The sequence below is a fragment of the Marmota monax genome, unplaced genomic scaffold, assembly GCF_021218885.2.
Source record: "Marmota monax isolate L192 unplaced genomic scaffold, Marmota_monax_Labrador192_F-V1.1 WCK01_AAM20220418_F8-fsc00173, whole genome shotgun sequence".
Taxonomy (NCBI): Eukaryota; Metazoa; Chordata; class Mammalia; order Rodentia; family Sciuridae; genus Marmota; species Marmota monax.
In genome coordinates, this window is record NW_026694620.1 from 2,818,625 (window position 1) to 2,841,969 (window position 23,345).

The 23,345-nt window shown below is 34.4% G+C and overlaps 1 protein-coding gene across 7 annotated transcripts in view; it reads right to left on the reverse strand.

The window, feature by feature from the left end:
- Cep112 (centrosomal protein 112) overlaps positions 1-23,345 on the reverse strand; it is a 472,978-nt gene that overhangs the window by 261,161 nt on the left and 188,472 nt on the right. For 6 of the 7 annotated variants that reach the window (XM_046422633.2, XM_058572198.1, XM_058572195.1 and 3 more), the window contains one exon: positions 580-687. The exons of the other annotated variant lie outside the window; for it this stretch is intronic. In XM_046422633.2, coding sequence (XP_046278589.1) covers positions 580-687 — 108 coding nt within the window. The remainder of the gene's footprint in view (positions 1-579; positions 688-23,345) is intronic. 7 annotated transcript variants of the gene reach the window in all.

Genomic DNA, 23,345 nt, shown 5'->3' on the forward strand with positions numbered 1-23,345 from the left:
TTTAAACAAGAATGAAATTATGGCATTTGCCAGTAAATGGATGGAGTTGGAGAATATCATGCTAAGTGAAGTAAGTCAATCCCAAAACCAAAGGCTGAATGTTTTCTCTGATATGCAGATGCTAATTCATAATAAGGTGGGGGGCATTAGATAAGAATGGTGTTACCTTAGATCAGGTAGAGGAAAGTAAAGGGAGGGGAGGTGGGTATAGGAAATATAGTAGAATGAAACAGACATTATTACTTTATGTATATATGTGACTACATGACCAATGTGATTCTACAACACGCACACTCAGAAAAATGAAAAATTATATCCCCTCTACATATGATATATCAAAGTACATAAATGCATTCTACTGCCATGTATAACTAATTAAAAGAAATTTAAAATTTTTTTAAAAATTAAATGGTGGGCTGGGGTTGTGGCTCAGTGGTAGAGCACTTGTCTGGCATGTATGAGGCACTGGTTTCAATCCTCAGCACCACATGAAAATAAATAAAATAAAGGCATTGTGTCCATCTATTACTAAAAATAATTTTTACAAAGTTAAATGGTATCACAAAATGAACAACCAACCTGCTGTTCGTATCTTTGTTTGACATCCTCCAGTTGCCATAAAAACTCCGTAGACTGTTTCTCACGTAGAGTCTTGGATCTAGTGAGATCTGCTTCTACTTTTTCCATCTATAAAATTTTTTTAAAAATCAAGTTTAACATATTTTAAACTATGTTCCATATTATAAAAAATTGTTCATTCATTAAATAATAGATTTTAAACACCTCATCCATTTTGATGATTAATTTAACGGTGAAACAATGAAACATCAATTTATTTAAATACAGCTTAAAATTAAAGGAGAAAATTAAAACTGGTATGTAGCTGACTATATTCTAACATAACAACAGTATAATGGAAATATAATATGATCACTCAAATTTTATTCAATATGATTGTATTAAGCATACCAAGGGATACATGCTTAATGGATGCAACTATTTCTGAATATATAAAGAATTTAGCAATTCAATAATAAATGGACAATTAATACAGTTTCAAAATGGGCAAAGGATCTGAATAGACATTTCTCCAAAGAAGATACACAAATGGCAAAAAAGATATGAAAAGATGATCAAATCATTATCAGTAGGCAAACACAAAATTACAATTATCTTACATTAGACAAATGTGCCAAAAACATGCACTGTAGAAAAGATAGACTCTTCAACAAATGGTGCTGGGAAAACTGGAAATCCATATGCAACAAAATGAAATTAAACCCCTATCTCTCACCATGCCAAAACTTAACTCAAAATGAATCAAGGACCTAGGAATTAAACCAGAGACGCTGCATCTAACAGAAGAAAAAGGAAGCCCTAATCTTCATTATGTGGGATTAGGCCCCAACTTCCCTAGTAAGTCTCCTATAGTGCAAGTATTAAAACAAAAAAATCAATAAATGGGATAAAATCAAACTAAAAAGTTTTTTCTCAGCAAAAGAAACAATCTGTGAGGTGAACAAAGAGCCTACATCCTGGGAGCAAACCTTTACCCCTCACACATCAGATAGAGCACTAATCTCTAAGGTATATGAAGAATTCAAAAAGCTAAGCACCAAAAATAAATAAATAAATAACCCTATCAACAAATGGGCCAAGGGCCTGAACAGATACTACTCAGAAGAGGATATACAATCAATCAACAAATATATGAAAAAAATGTTCAACATCTCTAGCAATTAGAGAAATGCAAATCAAAACTACTCTAAGATATCATCTCACTCCAGTCAGAATGGCAGCTATTAGGAAGACAAACAACAATAAGTGTTGGCAAGGATGTAGGGGAAAAGGCACACTCATATATTGCTGGTGGGACTGCAAATTGGTGCAGCCATTATGGAAAGCAGTATGGAGATTCCTTGGAAATCTGGGAATGGAACCACTATTTGACCCAGCTATCCCTCTCCTTGGTTTATACCCAAAAGACTTAAAAACAGCATACTACAGGGACACAGCCACATCAATGTTTATAGCAGCACAATTCACAAGAGCTAAACTGTGGTGCCAACCTAGATGCCCTTCAGTGGATAAATAGATTTTTTAAAATGTGGCATATGTACACAATGGAATTTTATTCAGCAATAAAAGAGAATAAAATCATGGCATTTGCAGGTAAATAGATGGCGTTGGAGAAGATAATGCTAATTAAAGTTAGCCAATCCACCCCCCCTCCAAAAATGCCAAATGTTTTCTCTGATATAAGGAGGCTGACTCATAGTAGGGTAGGGAGGGGGAGCATGGTAGGGATAGATGAATTCTAGATATGGCAGAGGGGTGGGAGGAAAAGGGAAGGGGCAGAGGATTAGCATTGATGGTGGAATGTGATAGACGTCATTACCCAAAGTACATGTTTGAAGACACGAATTGGTATCAACATACTTTATATATAACCAGAGATATGAAAACTTGTGATGTATACATGTAATAAGAATTGTAATACATTCCGCTGTCATTTATTTTTTATTTTTTTAAAAAATCAATTAAAAAAGGTAAAAAAAAAAAAAAAGAATGAGAAACCACTTCACACCCACTAGAATAGCTATAATAAAAAAGACAAATAATGACAAGCATTATTGGTAAAGAAGTGGAGAAATCAGAACCTGCAACACTACTAGTGGGAATGTAAAATGATATAGGCAAATAGGAAAACAGTCTGGCAATTTGTCACAGAGTTAAACATGAAGGTACCATGTGACCTAAGAATTCCAATCATGGTGAAGAAATGAAGACATATATCTACACACAAAAATTAGCATACAAATGTTTATACTAATATTATTCTTAGTAGACCCAAGAAGGAAATAAACCAAGTCCATCAGTTGATGAGTGGACAAACAAAATACAGTATATTCAATGGAATATTATTCAGTTATAAATAGTAAAGGAGCACTAAGACATGTTACAACACATGTGAACCCTGAAAACATTTTTTGGTAAGTATCATAAGAGACCACACATCATATAATTACATTTATATTAAATTTCCAGGGTGGGCAATTCCATAGAAACAGAAAACAGATTACTGATTTCTTCGAATGAGATAGGGTGTGTTTGAGGATAGGAGCATGCACTTTCCTTTTTAGGGAGATTAAAATGTTCTAAAATTGATTTTGAAGATGGTTGCCCAGCTTTGTGACTACATTAAAAACCACTGAATTGTGTACTTACGAGCAAATTGTTAACATGTGAACTATACTTCAACAAAGCTATTATTAAAAAAAAAAAAAAAACTAAAAGTCAAAGACTCCATTCATGCCTCAGGCCTCCCATGATCCACTGCCAATTCCCACTCCTAGCTCCTCCCTTCTACACTGTCCCACTACCACCTGCCTCCTTGTTCTCATTGGAGGGCCTAGAAGCTTTCCACCAGGTATTCACATGGCTTCTTTCTCAAGGTTTTAAGGTTTTGCTTAAATGTTACCATTATACTGAGGCCTCCCAGACACCCCATTTTTACCTTTGTTGTGTGCCACCCCCCTTGTCCCCTAGTTCACCCAGTCCCCATTTCCAGCTTTGTTGTTCTTTTGCCCCATAGAATACATCACCTTCAAGTTCATTACATAGTTGACTACTTCTTTTTTTTTTTTAATATTTATTTTTCAGTTCTCGGCAAACACAACATCTTTGTTTGTATGTGGTGCTGAGGATCGAACCCGGGGCGCACGCATGGCAGGCGAGCGCGCTACCGCTTGAGCAACATCCCCAGCCCCAGTTGACTACTTCTTTAGGGCTGTTTATTTGTCCACCTTCCCCACTGTAACATAGCCCCACGTTCCCTATGTATCCCGACCATTTAGCACAATCCCTGGTACACACAGGGATTCAATAAATAATGAAGAAAAAAAAAAGACAGCATACTTGAATTAGTTCAAGATATGCTGAATGTACGTTTTTCAACCTTTATTGTCAAATTCTTCACAACGTATATAAAATAAATAAAGTAGTGCTGGAATATAACTTTTCCTATCACTCTGTCCATGATCACATCAGATATCTTTTCATTATGTGATAGGAAAGAGATGTTCTTACAACCAGTATTTTAAAAGCTCTCCTTATCAATAACATGAACATAGAACCATTTCTTCACAGTATTGCAGCATTTCATTTGTCCTTCTACCCCTGCCCATTTGGGTATGATTTAGGAAAATATTTTTTTCTGAGGCAATTGTAAGTTAACGTGATAACCATTCTATCACAGGCTACTTTATATTCCTTATTATTCTGCTTCACTGGTCTGTTGAGCTACTTATTCTTTTTTACTTGTACACAATGCCATCTTTCAGGTTACCCTTTGGTAAGCATTAAGATTAGTGAAAACATGAATATAAGAGGAAATGAACCATGAAAAGTGTTTTCACCACAGTTTTTCATGTTACATTTAAAAAATTCAAATGCATTTATTCAAACATGATTAAGCTTCTAAGAACAAAGATATTCAATGACAAGCAACCAGTTTTACTGTATGAGAACAAAATGCATACTACCACTCAGTTTTGTTACCTAAGAAATACTACATTTCAGTTTCTGATTCTTACAGTGAAGTATGGAGTATTTACATTATAGATGATCATATAAAAATATAAAAGATCATACTCCCCAAATACTAAGCTTCTAACCTATCATCAGCAATGCGCAATACAGTATCACTGGCATTTACCAAACAAGTCTGGCTGCTCTTGGTTCTAACAATCTTTTGCTCTTCACACTACCTGATATACCACTCCATTTTGTTCCTCAGACATTTAATTTTTAAGGTTATATCTGGATTTACCAATTTTGGGCATCTGAGGTGTGATTATGTTCAACCTGGGACCTCTGTATAAGGCTTCCCCATGCCATAAAGAAAACCCATGTTCCCACACATCTGCACAGCCCAGTATCTAACCCCACCTGACCCTTATGATCAAGCAATAACCCTGCGCAGTTCTAAAGCCCAGCCAAAGGAGGCAGGCCCATGACTGCACATAACTGTGAAGCATGGCCTCTGGTCCTGCCCATGTCAAGAAGCTGAACAGAAACTCAAGGGGACTTTCCCAGCCTCAAGAGTACAGCCTGCAGTCCTGTCCAACTACAGATTCCAAGCAATACTACTACCTTTCCAAGGAATGCAGCCTACAACCCTACCTGATCAGAAGTGACTGAAGAGCCCTGACAGACACTGACACTGACCACAGAGCCTAACTAGTGGTCTCACTGGACTGCAAGATACAGCCAACAGCCCTATCTAACCTCAAAGCCCAGGCAGAAAACTAGCCTAACTAGGAAAAACAACAGCAAGGCCTACCTACTACTAGGTAGTAGTAGTCACTACCAGATATCCTACCCAGAATCCCAGGATAGATTTGGGTGTGAAGGTCTATATCATCCCAAGAACAAACACACAAAAGCTAGAAGGGGTGGCTGCATCTTCAAATGCATGGACTCCAAGGCAAGGACATAAAGAATACCAAAAAAAAAAAAAAAAAAAAAAATCAGGGACACATGATACCACCAAAAGAAACTTAACAAAACTCCTACATTGAACTCCCAAGAAATAGTGATTTATGAAATGACTGGCAAAGAATTCAGAATAATCCTCTTAAGTAAGTTCATGGAATTACATGAAAATATGGCTGGATAAAAATTCAATGAATTTGGAAAACAATACACAAAATTATAAGTTTGAAAAAACAAATTTTTAAAAACAGAAATTCTAGAGATAAAGAATATAATAACTGAAATAAAAATTCAATAGAAAGCTTGACCCTCAGACTCAATTAAGCAGAAGAAGCCATCAGTGAGCTCAAAGACAGGACATTTGAAATCACCCTGTCAGAGAAGGAAAAAGGAATGAAAAAGAATGGAGAAACCCTGTGGGAATTATGTTACACCATCAAAAAACCTAACTTTTTGCACAATAGAAATTCGAGAATAAGAGAAAGAAAACAGACCCAAATGATATTTCAGAAAACGAAGGCTAAAGATTTCCCATATCTAGGCAAAGATGTCAATGTTCAGATACAGGTAACTCAGATGTTTCTAAATCCAGCCCAATGAGAAATTCTATCAATTTGAGATACATCAAATCAAACTATCAAAAATCAAAGACAATTCTGAAAACAGGAAGAGATAAGATTCATATCTCTGGGCTGGGGTTGTAGCTGAGAGGTAGCATACTTGCCTAGCACATATGAGGCACTGGGTTTGATCCTCAGCAACACATAAAAATAAACAAATAAATAAAACAAGGATATTGTGTCCATCTTCAATTTAAAAACAAAAGGCTCATATCACCTATAAGGAGGTCTCATTATGGCTATTGGCTGAATTCTCAGCAGAAACATTGCAGGCCAGGACAGAGTGATATTTTATTTCAAAGTGAGAAAGAATAAAAACTATTAACCAAGAATACTTTACCTGAAAAACCATCCTTCAGAAATGAGAAGAAAATAAAATATTCCTAGAAAAACAAAAAATTAGAGAAGTTTAGCACCACTAGGCCTGTCTGATAGAATTGCTAAAGGGAGTTTTAAAAGCTTAAAGAGAAGGCTGCTAATCAATAACAGAAAGCATAGGAAAGTAAAAAGTTCACTGGTAAAAATCATACATGGTTAGATTTGGTATTCTCCAGTACTATAATGGTGGTATGCAAAGTAACTTTATCTCCTATATGAAGGTTAAAAGACAAAGCTATTAAAAATAACTCTAACTACAATAAATTGTTAAGAGATACAAAGTAGAAAAAAGTTGTAAATTATGACATCGAAAAATGAAATGGAGTAGGAAGGTAAAAGAAAAGTGAAGTGCTTTTATGTGTGATAAAAATTAAGTTATTATCGGCTTAGACAGTCTATGATGTTTGATTTGTTACTCCTCATGGCAACCACAAAGCAAAAGTCCATAGTCATTAAGTGAAACCCAAAAAGAAAGAATTCAGTGTTTATCACTGCAGAAAATCATCAAACCACAAAGGGAGAGAAGAAAAGAGGATCAAAGGATCTACAGAATAGCCAGAAAAAAACTTTTACATAATGGCAGTAACAAGTTCTGACCTATCAATAGTTACCTTGAATATAAAATAGACTAAATTCCCAATCAAAAGACAGAGATACCCCCATGTACTTCAAAAAATCATAGTGGCTGAATCAATTTATAAAAAAAAAAAAGATGCCTCTTATAAGAGGATCACCTCACATCTAAGAACATGGACTGAAAGTGAAGGTATAAAAAAGATATTAAATGTAAATGGAACCAAGAGAGTAAAGGTACCCATAGTTACATCAGACAAAATAGAATTTAAGTAAAAAGAGACAAAGAAAGTCATTATATAGTGATGAAGAGGTCAATTTATCAAAAGAATTAACAATTGTAAGTATATATGCACTTAACATTAGAGCACTTAAATATGTAAAATAAATATTAATAAATCTGAAATGAGAAGTAGACTGCAATACAATAATGGTATAGGACTTCAAGACTTCACTTTTAGCAATGGATAGATCATCTAGAAAGAAAGCAGTATGGAAACTTTGGACTTGAATTTCACTTTAGACCAAATGGACCTAACAGAACACTGCATTCAGTAGCAACATAATATAAGTTATTCTCAAGTACACATGGAACATTCTCCTGAATCGATTATATGTTAGACCATAAAACAAATTTTAACAAATCTAAGGGAGCTGAAGTCATGTAGATTTTCTTTGTTATTAGTACATATAGTTATACATAATTGTTGGGTTCATTTTAACATATTCATAAATGTATACAACATAATTTGTTCCTTTTTGAGCCTTAGTACTACCTCATTCTACCTTCCCCCAATTCCCTTGATTGGTCTTCCTTCTATTAATTTATGTTTCAATTGGTACATTACAGTTATACATAAAATAGAATTCACTGTAATATATTCACACATGCACAGAACATAGTTCAGTCAATTTCATTCCACAGTTCTTCCCCTTTCTCATCTCTCCTCCCCGCCTGCCTTCTATTTTCAAGAGAGATTTCCTTTTTTAAAAACATTTCTTCTTTCTCTCTAGCTTTCACATATGAGAGAAAAACACCCAACTCTTGACCTTCTGAGACTGGTTTATTATACTTAACATGTTCTCCAATTCCATCCATTTACCATAAAATGACATAATTTCTTTCTTTTTATGGCTGAGTAAATAAATACTCCACTGAGTATATATGCTACAGTTTCTTTATTCAAGGTTTAACTAATGAATCCATTGCTGAATCCATTAATTCTGGGCCCAAGGTGAGGCAGCACATGATGGGGGAAGGGCCCAGGGAAGGAAAGTTGCTCTTGGTGGGTTCAGGAACCAGAGAGGGAGTAGGGAGGGAGAGAAAGAGAGAGGGTGAGAGAGAGAGAGAGAGATGGGGGGAGGGCACCACAAGGGAGATGCACCTTTCCAGGGCACACCCCAAGTGACCTATCTCCCCAAGCAGTACCCCCACCTACTCACAGTTACCACCCAGTTAGTCCATTCACACTGGGATGGACTGATTGGGTTGCAGCTCTCATAATCTAATCATTTCACCTCTGAATATTCTTGCATTACCAGGAGCTTTGGGGGGACACCTCATATCCAAACATTAACATCATACTAACAAAAGCAATCCCTAGATTCAATGAAATCCCTATCAAAATTCCAATGTCATTTTTCCAGAAATAGATTAATCAATCTTAAAATTTTTATGACACCTCAAAAGACCCAAATAGCCAATGTTATCTTAAACAAAAAGAACAAAGCTGATGTCATCACACTACCAGACATCCAAACATACACTAATCAAGACACCATGGTACTGGCAAAATATCAGACACACTACACTGATCAATGGAATAAGATACAAAATAGTGAAATAAACCCACACACTTATAATCAATTGATTTTCCATAAAAGTACCAACATCAGATAATGAGGAAAGGACAATGTCTTCAATAAATGTTGTTGATAAACTGGCTGTTCTGAAGAAGAATAAAACTGGGTCCTTATCTCAGGACATCCGCAAGAATCAACTCAAAAATGGATGAAAGATTTAAATATAAGACCATAAACAGTAAAACCACAAAAACACATACCAGGAAAGTTTTTCAACATTGGTCTTGGCCAAAGGGATATGACAATAAAAGCACAGGCAACAGGACTGGGGCTGGGGCTCAGTGGTAGAGCCCTCGCCTACCACGTGCAAGGGCCTGGGTTCGATCCTCAGCACCACATAAAAAATAAATAAACAAAATAAAGGTATTGTGTCCAACTATAACTACAAAATAAAGTATTTTAAAAAACCACAGGCAACAAAAGCAATGAGACAAATGGGATTATATCTAAAAAAAAATTTCTGCACAGCAAAAGAAACAATCAACAGCATGAAAGACAACCTACAGAATGGGAGAAAATATTTGCAAATCATCTATGTGATAAAGGGGTCAATATCCAAAATATGTAAAAGAAACTCCAAAGAACTCAATTACAAGAAAAACAAATAACCCAATCATTAAACAATGGACAAATGACTTAACAGATATTTCTCAAAACATTAAAATGGCCAACAGGTTCATTAAAAAAATGTTCAACATAACTAATCATCACAAAAATGCAAACTGAACCACAATGAACTACCATCTCATACCTGCTGGAATGATGAAAGACAACAAAAGGTGAAAGATAACAAGTGCTGATAGAGAATGTGGAGAAAACGAAATCTTTGCAGACTGTAAGTGGGAATGTAAATTAGTACAGACATCATAGACAACAGTATGGAGGGTTTTTTGTTGTTGTTGTTGTTGTTGTTAACTAAAAATAGAACTCCCCTTTGACTACTGGGTATATATGCCAAGGAACTGAAATCAATATGCTGAAGAGATGTCTGTACCCCCAGGCTAGGGAGCATCATTCACAGTAGTCAAGATATACAATCTCCCCAAATATCCCTCAGTGAATAAATGGACAAATAAAAAGTCGTTTATATACACAATGGAATACTGTTCCACCTTCAAAAGAAGGAAATTCTGTCATTTGTAACAACATGGATAAATCTGTAGGACCCCAAAAGCTCACTTGTAAGACAGTGCAAGAAGGTTCAGAGGAGAAATGATTGGGTTGTAAGAGTCTCAACTCAATCAGTGATTTAATCCCCTGATAGAGGTTAATTGAGTGGAAATTGAAGTGGAAGTGTGTGGCTGGAAGAGGTGGGAATTAGCATATGGCTTTGGGTATATGTTTGTATCTAGCAAGTGGACTCTCTCTACTTCCTGGCTACCATGTGAGTTGCTTCCCTCTGCCACACTCTTCCACCATGAGGTTCAGCCTTTCCCCAGGGAATGGAGCCAGCCTTCTATAGATTAAGACTTCTGTAACTGTGTGCCCTCAAATAAACTTTTCTTCCTAAAATTGTTCTGGTCAGATCTTTTAGTCACGAAGCAAAAAAACTGACTAAAACAAAGTCATCACATTAAATAAGCTAGGCACAGAAAGACAAAACTGCATGACATCATATTATAGGTGTGATCTAAAAAACTAAACCCACAGAAATAAAGAGTACAATGGTGATTAGCAGAGATTACAGAAGAGCAGAAGGAAGGAATAGAGGGATGTTGTCCAAAAGGAACAAAGTTTCAGTTTGGATAAAAGGAATAAGCTCAAGTAATCAACTGCGTTGTATGGAAAGTATAGCTAATAATGTATATTTCAAAAGTGGTATGAGAGTGAATTTCAAATGTCTCACCACAAAAAATAAGTGAGGTGATGAATATGTTGATTAGCCTATTTTCATCATCCACATGGTGTACATATATCAAAATATCACATTCTACACCATAAATATATACAATATGACTTTTCAATAAAAGTAAACATTATTTTGAGTCTAAAATATCTTAAGGATAACTTAAGGATGAATAGAAGAATAAGAAAAAGTGAAAAGAGAAGAAAAAGACAAAAGATAAATTAAAAATAAACTTAGTCGGGCTGGAGTTGTGGCTCACTTGGCAGAGCACTTGCCTGGCACTTGTGAGGCACTGGGTTCGATCCTTGGCACCACATAAAAATAAAATAAAGACATTGTGTCCATCTACTAGAAAAAAACTGTCTATTTAATATTTTTAAAGACAAAACTTCATATAAAATAGATTTTTGGTTCTTTTCACTTCACAAATAACATCTTAAAAATAAATAAGTTTTAAAAGATTTAATATTTAAAATAAAAATTAAGAGTACTTGAAGAATTATCTTTTATAATCAAAGTAAAAAATTATTTAAATCATAAAAGTGCCTTTTTCAACCTGAACATTAAGAAAAATTAAAATAACAATTGTTGTTATACAAAAATGAAATACATGTCACTCTACATAACACTGACCGAAAATGCCAAACCCCACTCCATTGTCCTTCCACAATTTAGTAAATATTGGAAAAACAAATCTCATAAAATTTGTTTAGAAACACAGCTCTTAGTTGCTATAGACGCAAAAGATTCTGCTTCTCAAACATCATTCTAAATTCCATTCAACTTCCAGTTTCAAAAAAAAAAAGGCAAGCAAACTCCTTTATTGTATAACTGTGGCTTCAAAAGAATCTAAGAATAAAACCTGGTGGCCAACCTAGAAGCAGAAAAAGAAGTGGCTGCATTTCTGTGAGCATTCAGTGTTTAAAAAGAAGCAATTTGAAAGAGAGACAATGAAGGGTTTTGGATCCTTCTGATATGGTGCCTCGTGTATTACTACATGCAAAGCAAAACCGAAAGATCCATAGCATAAACAGTATACTGCAGAGTCTATGTTCTTCAGAAGAAAACTGCTGTATCAGAAGCTCAAAGATGTCAGGGTTGAGGTTACTACAATTCAACCTTATCCTAATCACTACAAAATGACTGCTGCAGTTCTGGACATCTGGGAAGAAAAGGGCAAAGGGTAAAGGGCAAAGGACATGTGTTAGCTGACTTGAGTCCTCTTAAAAGAGTTTTTTTTTTTTTCTTTTCTGCAAGTTCTTGCCAAAAGCAATTAATTATCCTATTTGCATCTCATTCTATAAACTACATTAAATGACAGCTCTAACTGCAAGGTAAGAGCCTGTAATATAAGCCTGTGTCTCTTGCTGCCCTAAATAAAATCAGGGTTCTGGGAGAAAGAAGGAATGTATAATGGATGACCATCTGGCAGTCTCCATCAAATATAGTCATAATAAATAATAGCTCTTCTACAAGTAAAGTTCTTTGTATTGTCATATTCTAAGAAATCTGACATAAATAATAGCATTCAATTATGTATTGTATACAAATATACAAAACATTTTATTATATTTAAAACATACTTAGATAAATTGTAAGAAATAATCCTCCAAATATTTTCATATATATACCTACACACACACAAACACACACACACACAGATAAGATACATAGATATACAGATACAAAGATAGAAACAGGCAGGCTAGCAGATAGCCACAAATGGCAGAAAGCCAGAAAACAATTATTTCTGTGCCTGGCTAAAGATACAGTTAAAAATGACTGTAATGTTTTGAACAGCCAACAATAAAAAATTAAAAAAAAAATGACTGTTCTCAACAAGGAACATAAACTAACACAATAATTGATTATATCTGTAGCTCATCTGTGGGTGATATAATTTCTTTGCTTGTTTGCATTTTGGTGCCTGGGACTGAACCCAGGACTGGTGTATGCAAAGCTCATGCTCTACCACTGAGTCTTTCAGCTACTTAAATACAGTTGGTGCGGCCACCACTCTTCAAGACTCCTGGTGAAAGATTTCCTGGCTTAGGCAGCTCCCAATTACCTGTTCAATACAGAACTGGCATGTTGAGTTCTGCCGAAGCCGCTTCCCACTTTTCTGTCCAGGCCTGGAGAGCAATTGGCTTGAGTACACAGTGTCCCTACTCCTGATCTGCTTTGGCTGCATGGAGGTAGAGGTGGGAGTATGGAACAAATGTGGAATTTCCGGCATGGGCTACACTCAGGCAAAAATCCTAAGGTTCCTTCTCTTGAAACCCCTCCCAACTGCCCTAAGGGGTATCTAAGGTGATCAGCAGATAAATGGCACTGAGGGAAAGCTCTCATTACATTTGCCTCTGCAGGGGCCACGCAACACTCTGAACCCCTGCCTCCATTCCCTCCAGGATCCTCCTTTTCTTTCACTGATCAGAAACACTAGCAATTCAGATTGTAGGACTGAGAGAAAGACATGGGATGATTAGTAAGAAAACATCCAGGTTCCCTTTGTTTGCATAGATACCCTTCACAAGCCAGTTTAAAATCTCCCATTACTGTTCCTGTGCTCAGGTGTACTAAATGTATTTTTTTAAAAAAATGCTGCAAGAGGGAGGCTCTCTTTCAACCAACCCCTCCCTTAAACTCCTCAGAAAAAGTATGTTTGTTTAACAACCAAGAGATGTTCCCCTTACCCTCAGGAGATTCCTTTAGTCTATAGGTCTATAATTAGGCTAAGACATATACAATTATTCCCCTTTTTCATGGGTTTTTCATAATCAGGAGTTATAGTGGCAAGGAGGAAAGCAGTAATGCCCTTAAAGTCTGAATCCTCCCAGGGTCTCTGGCACAGGGCAAACTGGGACCCTAGCACTTTGCCAAAGGAAGCCAGAATAACTTTGGCAAAGCCAGGTGATGAGAGACGGTTTTCTGGACCACAATGAAGCTCAAGTTTAGGGAGACATCCCTAATGTATTGGATAAACAGTTTTCTCTGACTTGGAAGAAAACTTTAATTTTCCATCACTCAGGTGGGATCTTCTCTCTCAAGTCTGTGTGTAGATTGACCACTAGTCTACATACTGGGAAATTACAAATGATCAGGAAAAGTGCCTCATTTTCATGTGTTGTCAGGCCTAACCTCAATGTCTACTCCCAGGCCCCAATGATTATTAGTTGATGTAAGAAAGACAACCTGTGTTGTATATATGTTAGCATGGGAAAAGACTGGGATGAAATGGAAGAGATGTGAAAAGAAATATTCCTAGAAATGTAAATATGTTATACTTTACTAGTACCATAGGAGGGTCCACTTAAATTAAACAGAATAATGGACTTAATATACACATTAATTATTCTTCTCTATTCACTTGATTTGTATATCTGAACTTATATTTATTGACCTTACTAAATTTATAGCCTATAATATTTTGACAAATGAACATTTAATAAATCTTTAGCCACACAAAGATGTCATGATGTTTTTTGCAGATAAAGGCATAATTCACCGGGCTACTACAAGTTCCTATGTGTGTTCTCTTAATGACTAGTCTATTCCACATACAAGCTACAAACATTTCTGCAAATTATCTCCATATTCTTAAGAGTCCACAAGTGTGGTATGAAACAAGTAGTCTTAAATTTTTTATAAATAAATGAAATTGAAAATCAAGTCTGTTGAATCTTTGACCAGTCAGTAGGTTAATAACAGTCAAGGTATTAAAAACAAGAATGTTGGGTCTGGGGATGTGGCTCAAGCGGTAGCACGCTCGCCTGGCATGCACCGGGTGCTGGGTTCAATCCTCAGCACCACATAAAAATAAAATAAAGATGTTGTGTCCACTGAAAACTAAAAAATAAATATTAAAAAATTATCTCTCTCTCTCTTTCTCTTTAAAACTAGAATGTTAATACTTTCACGAATCACAAAATGAAGAAAGGAAGCCATTTTCTAGTCTGAGATTCTTAATAGATTTTTCTTTCTTATTTTGTTTCTGAAAAAGAGATTATTTATTCATAGATAAATATTATTATGGGAAAATTCACTTATTCAATGAAGCACTTAAAAATTTAAGATTTCTTTTAATTATTTGTTTTGTTTGTTTTTCAAAACCAAATACTTAGAGATTTTCTTTGGATGGTGTCATTTAAATTAATTATCACAATGGCCTTTGCTATGGTCTGAATATCCCTTCCAAAACGCATGTTGAAATTTAATTGCTATTATAACAGTATTTAGAGGTGGGCCAGTATTAAAATGTGATTAGATCACAAGGGCTTGGGTGGATTAATGTCATTATTGCCAGAATGAGTTAGTTATTGAAGGAGTGGCTTTCTGATAAGAGAGGATGAGTCTGGCCGGCTTATTCCCTGTCTCACATGTGCTGGTGGCCCACCCACCATGTCAGGACCTCGTACAAAGGCTTTCTCCAACTGCCAGTGCTGTGCTCTTAGACATCCCTGCTTCTTAAAATGTTAGCCAAATAAATAATTGTCTTTATATTATAAATTACCAGGTCTATGGCTTTCTGTTATAGCAGCAAAAGATGGACTAAGGCAGTCTCTATTTAAACATTAAAATATATTCTAAAATTTTACCTAATTTCATTTAAAGGCAATATTTAAAAGACATTTCTCCAATATTATAAAATGCTTCTATTTATACTGGGTATCATTATCTCAAAACTAGTCTAAAAAATTTTGAATAATAAGAGCCAGCCTGGGCCTAAAAGGATTCCAGGACAAAGGTATATCATAATGAAGGTCTGTAAAAGTAAAATCATTGTTTTACTTTAAGTCTGTTTGTTATCCAACTATACATAAATAATGAGATAAACATATCCAGATGGCATTCTTCCTTCTTGTAAATTGAGAATGTTTTTTCATTAATTCAACAGTAATATTAGGATGATGAACTAAACTTAAAATCTCTAAGAATACAAAAATTTGCCAACCAGTTTCAACTGTGCTGGAATCCAGAATCAACCTTACTAGTCAACAATACAAGTCAGAATTTTGTCTTCATGGCAAATCACTGGGTTTTTCCAGTAACATATTATCTAAAGACTAAAGAAAAAGGAATGAAATTTAAAGACAGATATTGACATGCAAATACCATTTAATGAGGATATGTTTATGAGAGGAGAAAATAAACAAGAAAAGTTGGGAGGCTTCTAGTGGAAGACCCAGAAGGAACTAGTTAACTGACATTCATTCAATGAGTTTACAAGATCAAAAATTTCACTTTAGAATTCCTGCCAATACTTCAAAAATATAGTTGTCTTTTTTAGTCATTTACTTCAGAGAGAATAGGTAAATCATTAAAACATGATTACCTATACACATAGAAATAACTCTAATGTAATACATATTAATTAAAATACAGATCTTTTACATAACTAATTGCTAATAGCTAACACTTATAATGGATTCCACTGAAGTAAAAATTAGGTTATTATTTAAGCAATGTTAAATGAGATTTTTTAAAAAGTTTCTTCAAAGTGAAAGAAACAGCATGAAACAATTTTTTTTAAAAGTTAAAGTCTCTTCCATTTTCTCTCATGGGCCTCATTTTTGAAACAGAAATTCTTTTTCTAAAACAAACTCAAAGCTTTTATTTTTAATGCAAAATCCCATTGTCTGCTATCTCTAGCAGTCTCCAAATGGAAAAAGATGCCCTACAGCTCTGTTGGCTTTTACACAAAATATTTCTGCAAGAAGACAAAAGTAGTTCAAAACAAAAGCAGAAAAGGAAGAACGCTAAAAATACAGACTAGAGAAAAATCTAAAACATGATTCTCCACATAATGAATCTTCTGATTGCTCTTCTTTTAGAATTTTAGCCATATTAGTTACATACTTCTTAATCAACTAATAATCTGGGACAGAGAACTTGTAATTTACCATGTTTTAATATACATATTTTAATATTTTGTTTAATATTTGTTCAAATTTTCCCTCTAAGATTACTTTGCTGAGCCATGAAGAAGCCTAGCTGTGAGGATTCTATTATAATGGGATCCCTTATTACTACACTCACACCAAGGGTGCTTCTCTATTTCAGAAACCCAAGTGTATTTGGCAAAAATGTATGTCATTGAAACTACTGAAGTACATTCCTTCAACATAAGACAACCAAAATAATGTCCTGCTCATCAGCTGTCATCACTATTAGTTTTCAAGGAGTCTGGATTAGCAGCACTAGACAGATCGGTCTGGTGAAGGCTGCTCACAAAGATAGGACATAGGGAATGTGGGGCAATAGGGGATTCCAGAGGCATGCACGAAATAGGGTTCTTTAACAGATCATTTAGCCAGTCCACAGAGACATAATACCAAGAAAGCAGGAGCACATGAACTCTTCAGATAAGAGGAGGATGTCAGCAGTTTGATGAAGTAAGACAGCAGACAGATCATGAGCCTAGCACAACACGGCACAGTCAGAAATAACTTGGGGGGGGGGGGACAATTGAAGGATAGTCCCAGGAGCAGCGCCACAAATACATCCCTGGCATCCCTGGCCCTCCTTATGAGGTAGCCATCTCATTCTGTGACTAGGTATGATTCTTAATATCAGCATTCCTAATGTACCTCCAGGGCTTTCAGTTCTGCCACACAGATTGGATACTTCTCTCTTAACTTAAAAATAATTTTTACATCTTTTCAATTTTTGATGCGTATTTTCTAATTCTTCATCATTAGTAAATAACATCACAATAAACACCCTTATGAACACATCTTGAATACTTTGTGTTTCTGGAAAATTATGCCCTACAAGTGGAATCAGCAGGTACATGATGTCTATAATGTTGAAACAACTCTTCAGAAGGAGAATACGATTTTATATTGCCAACAGAATATGTGTCACTGCCTATTTTCTCATGAATCTCTACCACGGGCTTTCATGAATTTCTAGCTCACTGCTTCTTTACTTTTTAAAAATTTACTAGTGAAAATACAAATTTTCCAGTGTATACAAATTCCAATGTACTTTTTTCATGGAAGCAATATTGTCAACTGCACTGGGATTCTACTCAAGTATAGGCCAATTTTGCATGACTTGTCATCTTGATAATAATGTATCTTCCAATCTATGATGAAAGATTAGCTTTCTGTATACTTACATATTTTTAAATTTTGTGTGTCAAAATTTCATACTTTTCAACACATATTTTCTACTTAGTTGATCAGTTTATTTATAAATTTTTTTATTCTCTTTGATGTTTTTTGAATTATTTTCTTAATTTAATTTTACATTTTCATTGTTAATATGTAGAATTTATTGATTTCTGTATATTTATCTTATATTTAGAAAAACTTGTTTAATAACTTGTTAGTTCTAAAGTATATCTTTTAAGAATAGTGTCAGATTTTTGCCTACAAGATCATGATATTTGCAATTTTTCTCCCCACATAGCCCGCTTTTTTTTTTCTTTTTTTTTTTTAATCTCTTCACCTTGGTGCACTGGCTAGAAGTTGCAATACAATGCTGAAAAGAATTGGAAAAAACAGATATATTTGCCTTGTTCTTAGGAAAAAGGTATTAAATTTTCCAACACTGTTTATTAACTGTGGGACTTTCATAGATATTCTTTATCACACTGAGTGAGTTTACTTCATCACACTGAGTGAGTTGACTTCTACTCCTAATATTCTAAGTATCTTTAAAAATCATAGATGGGTGTTGAAACTTTTTCAAATGCTACTGAGATGATCAAGTGATTCTGTCCCTTATTCCATTAATATCCTATGTAACATTAATTGATTTTCAAATTTTAAAACAACCTTAGGTTCTTGGAATAAATCCCACGTGGTGTGATGTATAATCACTTTTATATGTTGCTGGACTCAGTTTATTAAAATATCATTAAGGATTTTTGAGCCTATGTTCATGACAGATATCAATCTAGTTTTCTTATAATGTCTCCAGATTTGGGTAATTCTGGCCTCAAAGAAAAAATTGAAGTGTTTCTTTCTCCTGAACTTACTGTTTCCCAAGAATTAAAATTATTTTTCTTTTAAATATTTGATGTAATTCACCAATGAGGCCATATGCTCATGACCTTTTCCAGGACTTTTAATTGAGAAGATTTTTCATTGATAATTCAATTTCTACATTTATTATATGTCAGTTCAGATTTTCTGTTTTTACTTGAGACAGTTTTGGTAATATGCACCTTTCTGTGAATCTGTCCATTTCATCTAGATTGTACAATTAGTTGACATAAAGTTTCTGGAAATATCACTTTAAAAATTTTTTTTGGTTGTATTTTTTATACCTTTATTTTATGTATTTATATGTGGTGCTGAGGTTCAAACCCAGTGCCTCACACATGCTAGGCAAGTGCCCTACCACTGAGCTACAGCCCAGCCCCAATTTGTAATACTTTCATTTTCCATAGGATCAATAGTGGGTGCTCTCTTCCTACCTTTGATAATTTGTATCTCCTCACTTTTTTTGTTTGGGTGCTTGGCCTGTCAAGCCAGTCTGTCAGTTTTACTGATGTTTTCAAAGAACTAATTTTTGGTCCCATTGATTTTTCTCTATTTTTCTGAATTCAAACCTTTGCTTTCTCTTCTTTTTAAATTTCCTTTCTTCTACTTGCTGAGATACAAGCGTGTCTTATTTATTTTTTCTGGTTTCATAAAGTGAAGTTGAAGTTATTGATCTGAGAAGTTTCTTTTTGGATATAGGTGTTTGAAGCCATAACTCTTTCTCCTAGAAATACTTGGGCTGCATTCCATAAATTTTGATACGTCATATTTTTACTTTAATTCATTTCAAAATATTTTCTAATTTCCCTTGTGATATCCTCCTTGACCCAAGAGTTAGTTAAAAGTATGTTTTTTAATTTCGAAATATGTGAGGATTTCCCAGATTTCTTTTGTTATTTATTTCTAATTTATTACTGCTGGGGTCAAAGAACATATTTTGGATGATTTTAATCCTTTTAAATTTTTTGAGTCTTGTCTTGTAGCCAAACATATTATCTATCCTGGAGAATGTTCCATGAGTGCCTGTAGTCTTCGGGTGGGGTGATTTAAATTACCACCCAGTTTTCAGATTTGCCTGAGTGGCAAAAGTACAAACAGACCCAAAGCAGCATAGAAAAACATTTGAAATTGGACTTGAACAGAGTTCTCCCACAAGAGACAACACTTTTGCTGTGAAAGAACTGGGTTGATGGTCTGTTAAAACAAAAAGCTCAACATCATTTTAGGAATTCTAACAGAACTTAGAGATTACAGAATATTTAGTATATACTCCTGTTTCCACATTTCAATCAGCAGGATTTTGAGATTCATCCATATTGCCAAAGGCATCAATAGGACATTCCTCTTTTATTGCTGAATAGTACTCCATTGTATATACCTCATGTTGTTTATCTTTCCACTTTATGAAGAATATTTGGATTGCTCAAATTGGGGCTTTTGAAAATAAAGCTGCCATCAATATTTATGTACAACTCTTTTTCTGGACATGTCTTTATTTATCTTTGCTAAATGCATAGAAATGGAATGGCTGCCATATGGTCATTTAGTTTTAACTTTTTACAAAAATTGGCAGTTTTACATGGTGGCTGTTTTATCTTACATACCTACCAGCAGTGCGTAGTAAGAACTCCAGCTATACAACATCTTTGCTAACACTTGGTATTGTCAACTAACTTGTCCTTTTGACATTCTGACAAACATCATCTCATTTTGGTTTTGATCTGCATTTCCTTGACATCTTTTCACGTGCTTACTAGTTATTTGTATATCTTCTTCTATGAGGTAAATGTTCAAATCTTTCACCTATTTTTGATTAGGTTATTTGTTTTAAGATTTCTTTTACATTTTAGATAAATTCTTTGAAATATATGTGTCCTGAGACAAACCCACATAATTACAGTTACCTTATATTAGACAAAGGCACCAAAAACATATGTTGAAGAAAAGATAGCTTCTTCAATAAATGGTGCTGGGAAAACTGGAAATCCATATGCAACAAAATGAAATTAAACCCCTATCTCTCACCATGCACAAAATTCAACTCAAAATGGATCAAAGACCTAGAAATTAAACCAGAGACCCTGTGCCCTTTAGAAGAAAAAGAAGGCCCAAATCTCTATCATGTCAGATAGGCCCCGACTTTCTTAATAAGATTCCTATAGCGCAAGAATTAAAATCAAAAATAAATAGGGCTCAGGATGTGGCTCAAGTGGTGGCGTGTTCACCTGGCATTCGAGAGGCACTGGGTTCATTCCTCAGCACCTCATAAAAGAAAATAAAGTTATTGTGCCCACTTAAAACTCAAAAATAAATATTAAAAAAAGAATCAATAAATGGAATGGATTCAAACTACAAAGCTGTTCAGCAAAAGAAATAATAAGTAAAGTGAATAGAGAACTTACAGAATGGGAACAAATTTTTCCCACATGCACATCAGATAGGGCACTAATCTCTAGGATATATATATAGAACTCAAAAAATCTTAACACCAAAAAAAACAAATAACCCAATCAACAAATGGGCCAAGGAACTGAACAGACACTTTTCAGAAGAGGATATACAATCAATCAAACAATATATTAAAAAAAAATTCCACATCTCTAGCAATTAGAGAAATGCAAATCATTCTCTGACTTGCTTTGCTTCATTTTGTTGTTTGAAAACAGTCTTTCAAAGAGCAAAAGGTTTTAATTTTGGTGAAGTTCAATATAGCAATTTTAATTGAAATTTAATTTCTAGTTTTATTGCATTGTGGTAAAAAACATGTCTTCTTTTACATGTCACATTTTAGAAACAATTGAAGTCAACTTTATGATAGTACTACTGAGTTTTAACTGTTCCATGAGAGTACAGTTTTGATGTGTTGTCTCTAAACGGTAGAAAGTACTATTTTTTTGCCACCACCAATCTATTAAAGATGGAGAAAAATATATTAAAGTATCCAATGACTATGTGTAAATCCCTTTGTGTATTTTCAATATTTGAATTAATCGAGCAGTCTTGATTTTAACATGCACAAATATTTGTCTAGTTGACTGACTTGTATTTATTCTAATTTGTATGACAGGATTATATTGATGACTTTTTTTCTGAATGTAAGCAACATTCTTTTATCATCCTTTTAACATAATTATTGTATAATTTTATTTTAGCTATGTCTTTATAAACAGTGTATCTGTGGATATAAGTATGCTTATCAATATTATTTTTTAAATTTTTTTTAGTTATAGATGGACACAATACCTTTATTTATCTTTATGTGGTGCTGAGGATCGAACCCAGGGCCTCACATATGCTAGACAAGCACTCTACCACTGAGCCACAACCCTAGCCCCTCGAAACTATTCTTTACTAAAAAAATTTAGCCTATTAACATTTATTATTAAAATAGTAGTATATTGTTTTGTTTTGTCTTTTGACATGCCATGTGTTTCTGCTTCTATTTCTTTGGCAATATCCTCTCAAACTTTCCTATTGTTTTTTTCAAGTTTTTTTTTATGAGAATGTACATCTTATTAATTTTATTAATGCCTATGTTTTGTTGACCCAGAATAAACTGGCCTGTTTTGTTAAACCAAAATAAATAATCCATGCTTAAAAATGAGTTTGGCCCAAAGAGGACTCCATATACAGTGAATTAAAACCTAACTTGATGTGCAAATAGGATATAACCTAACTTAAGAATACTCTTGTACCAAAAGCATATGAGCCTTGGCCAATCAAAGCAGCTACTCTGAGCCAATCCCAGGCTGAAAGCTGCCAAATTATGACCAAATAAGGGAATTTCCAAACTACACTAATCAAGTAATCTCTGCATATCATTTCCTTTATGTCTATAAATGTAGTTCATTACTTTGGAAGGCATGAGGGGAATTCTGAAACCTCCTAAATGCTGCCCACATCTAGAGACTTTTTGTGTGTGTGTGCTCACACAACTTTATAAAGATTAACTGGTCTCATAGTCTTCTTTAAGCAGCTTATACCTTTTAAAAATATTTCAACCTACTTTTCCCTGATTTTAAGAATATTATGAGCCACACTTTGATCCTCCACCACTCTCACTATTCACCTACTTACGTTTTCTGTTCTGGGATACACAGGGCATCAAACATGCTAGTCAGGTGCTCTACTACTGAGTGCACCCCTGGCCCTATTCATCTACTTCTTGATCTTTGTTAGTATAATCTACGGATTTAGACTCAAGTTACTAAATATGCATTTTATTAACATACCTTCTTTTCCAGAAATCAATTGTTAGCATTATACTTCATAAGATTTTTACAATTATTTAAATTTTATACTTTATTGGGATCTAATATTATCTCCTCACCCTTTTATATGATGGTATTCTATGTGTAAACTCCTATGCATTCATCTCTGGATTAATGTTTTCATACAACTTTTTTCCAGAAAATAAGTGGTATACATTATGTGACCTATAATATATTAAGATGTTATTCTATTGATTTTATGAGTTAAAAACTCCTTGGTAATATGTAAAAGCAAATAACTTTTCTCTTTCAAAGCTGTCAACATCACACAATAATTCTTCTGATTTCTTTGCCAGTGTCTTCCTGC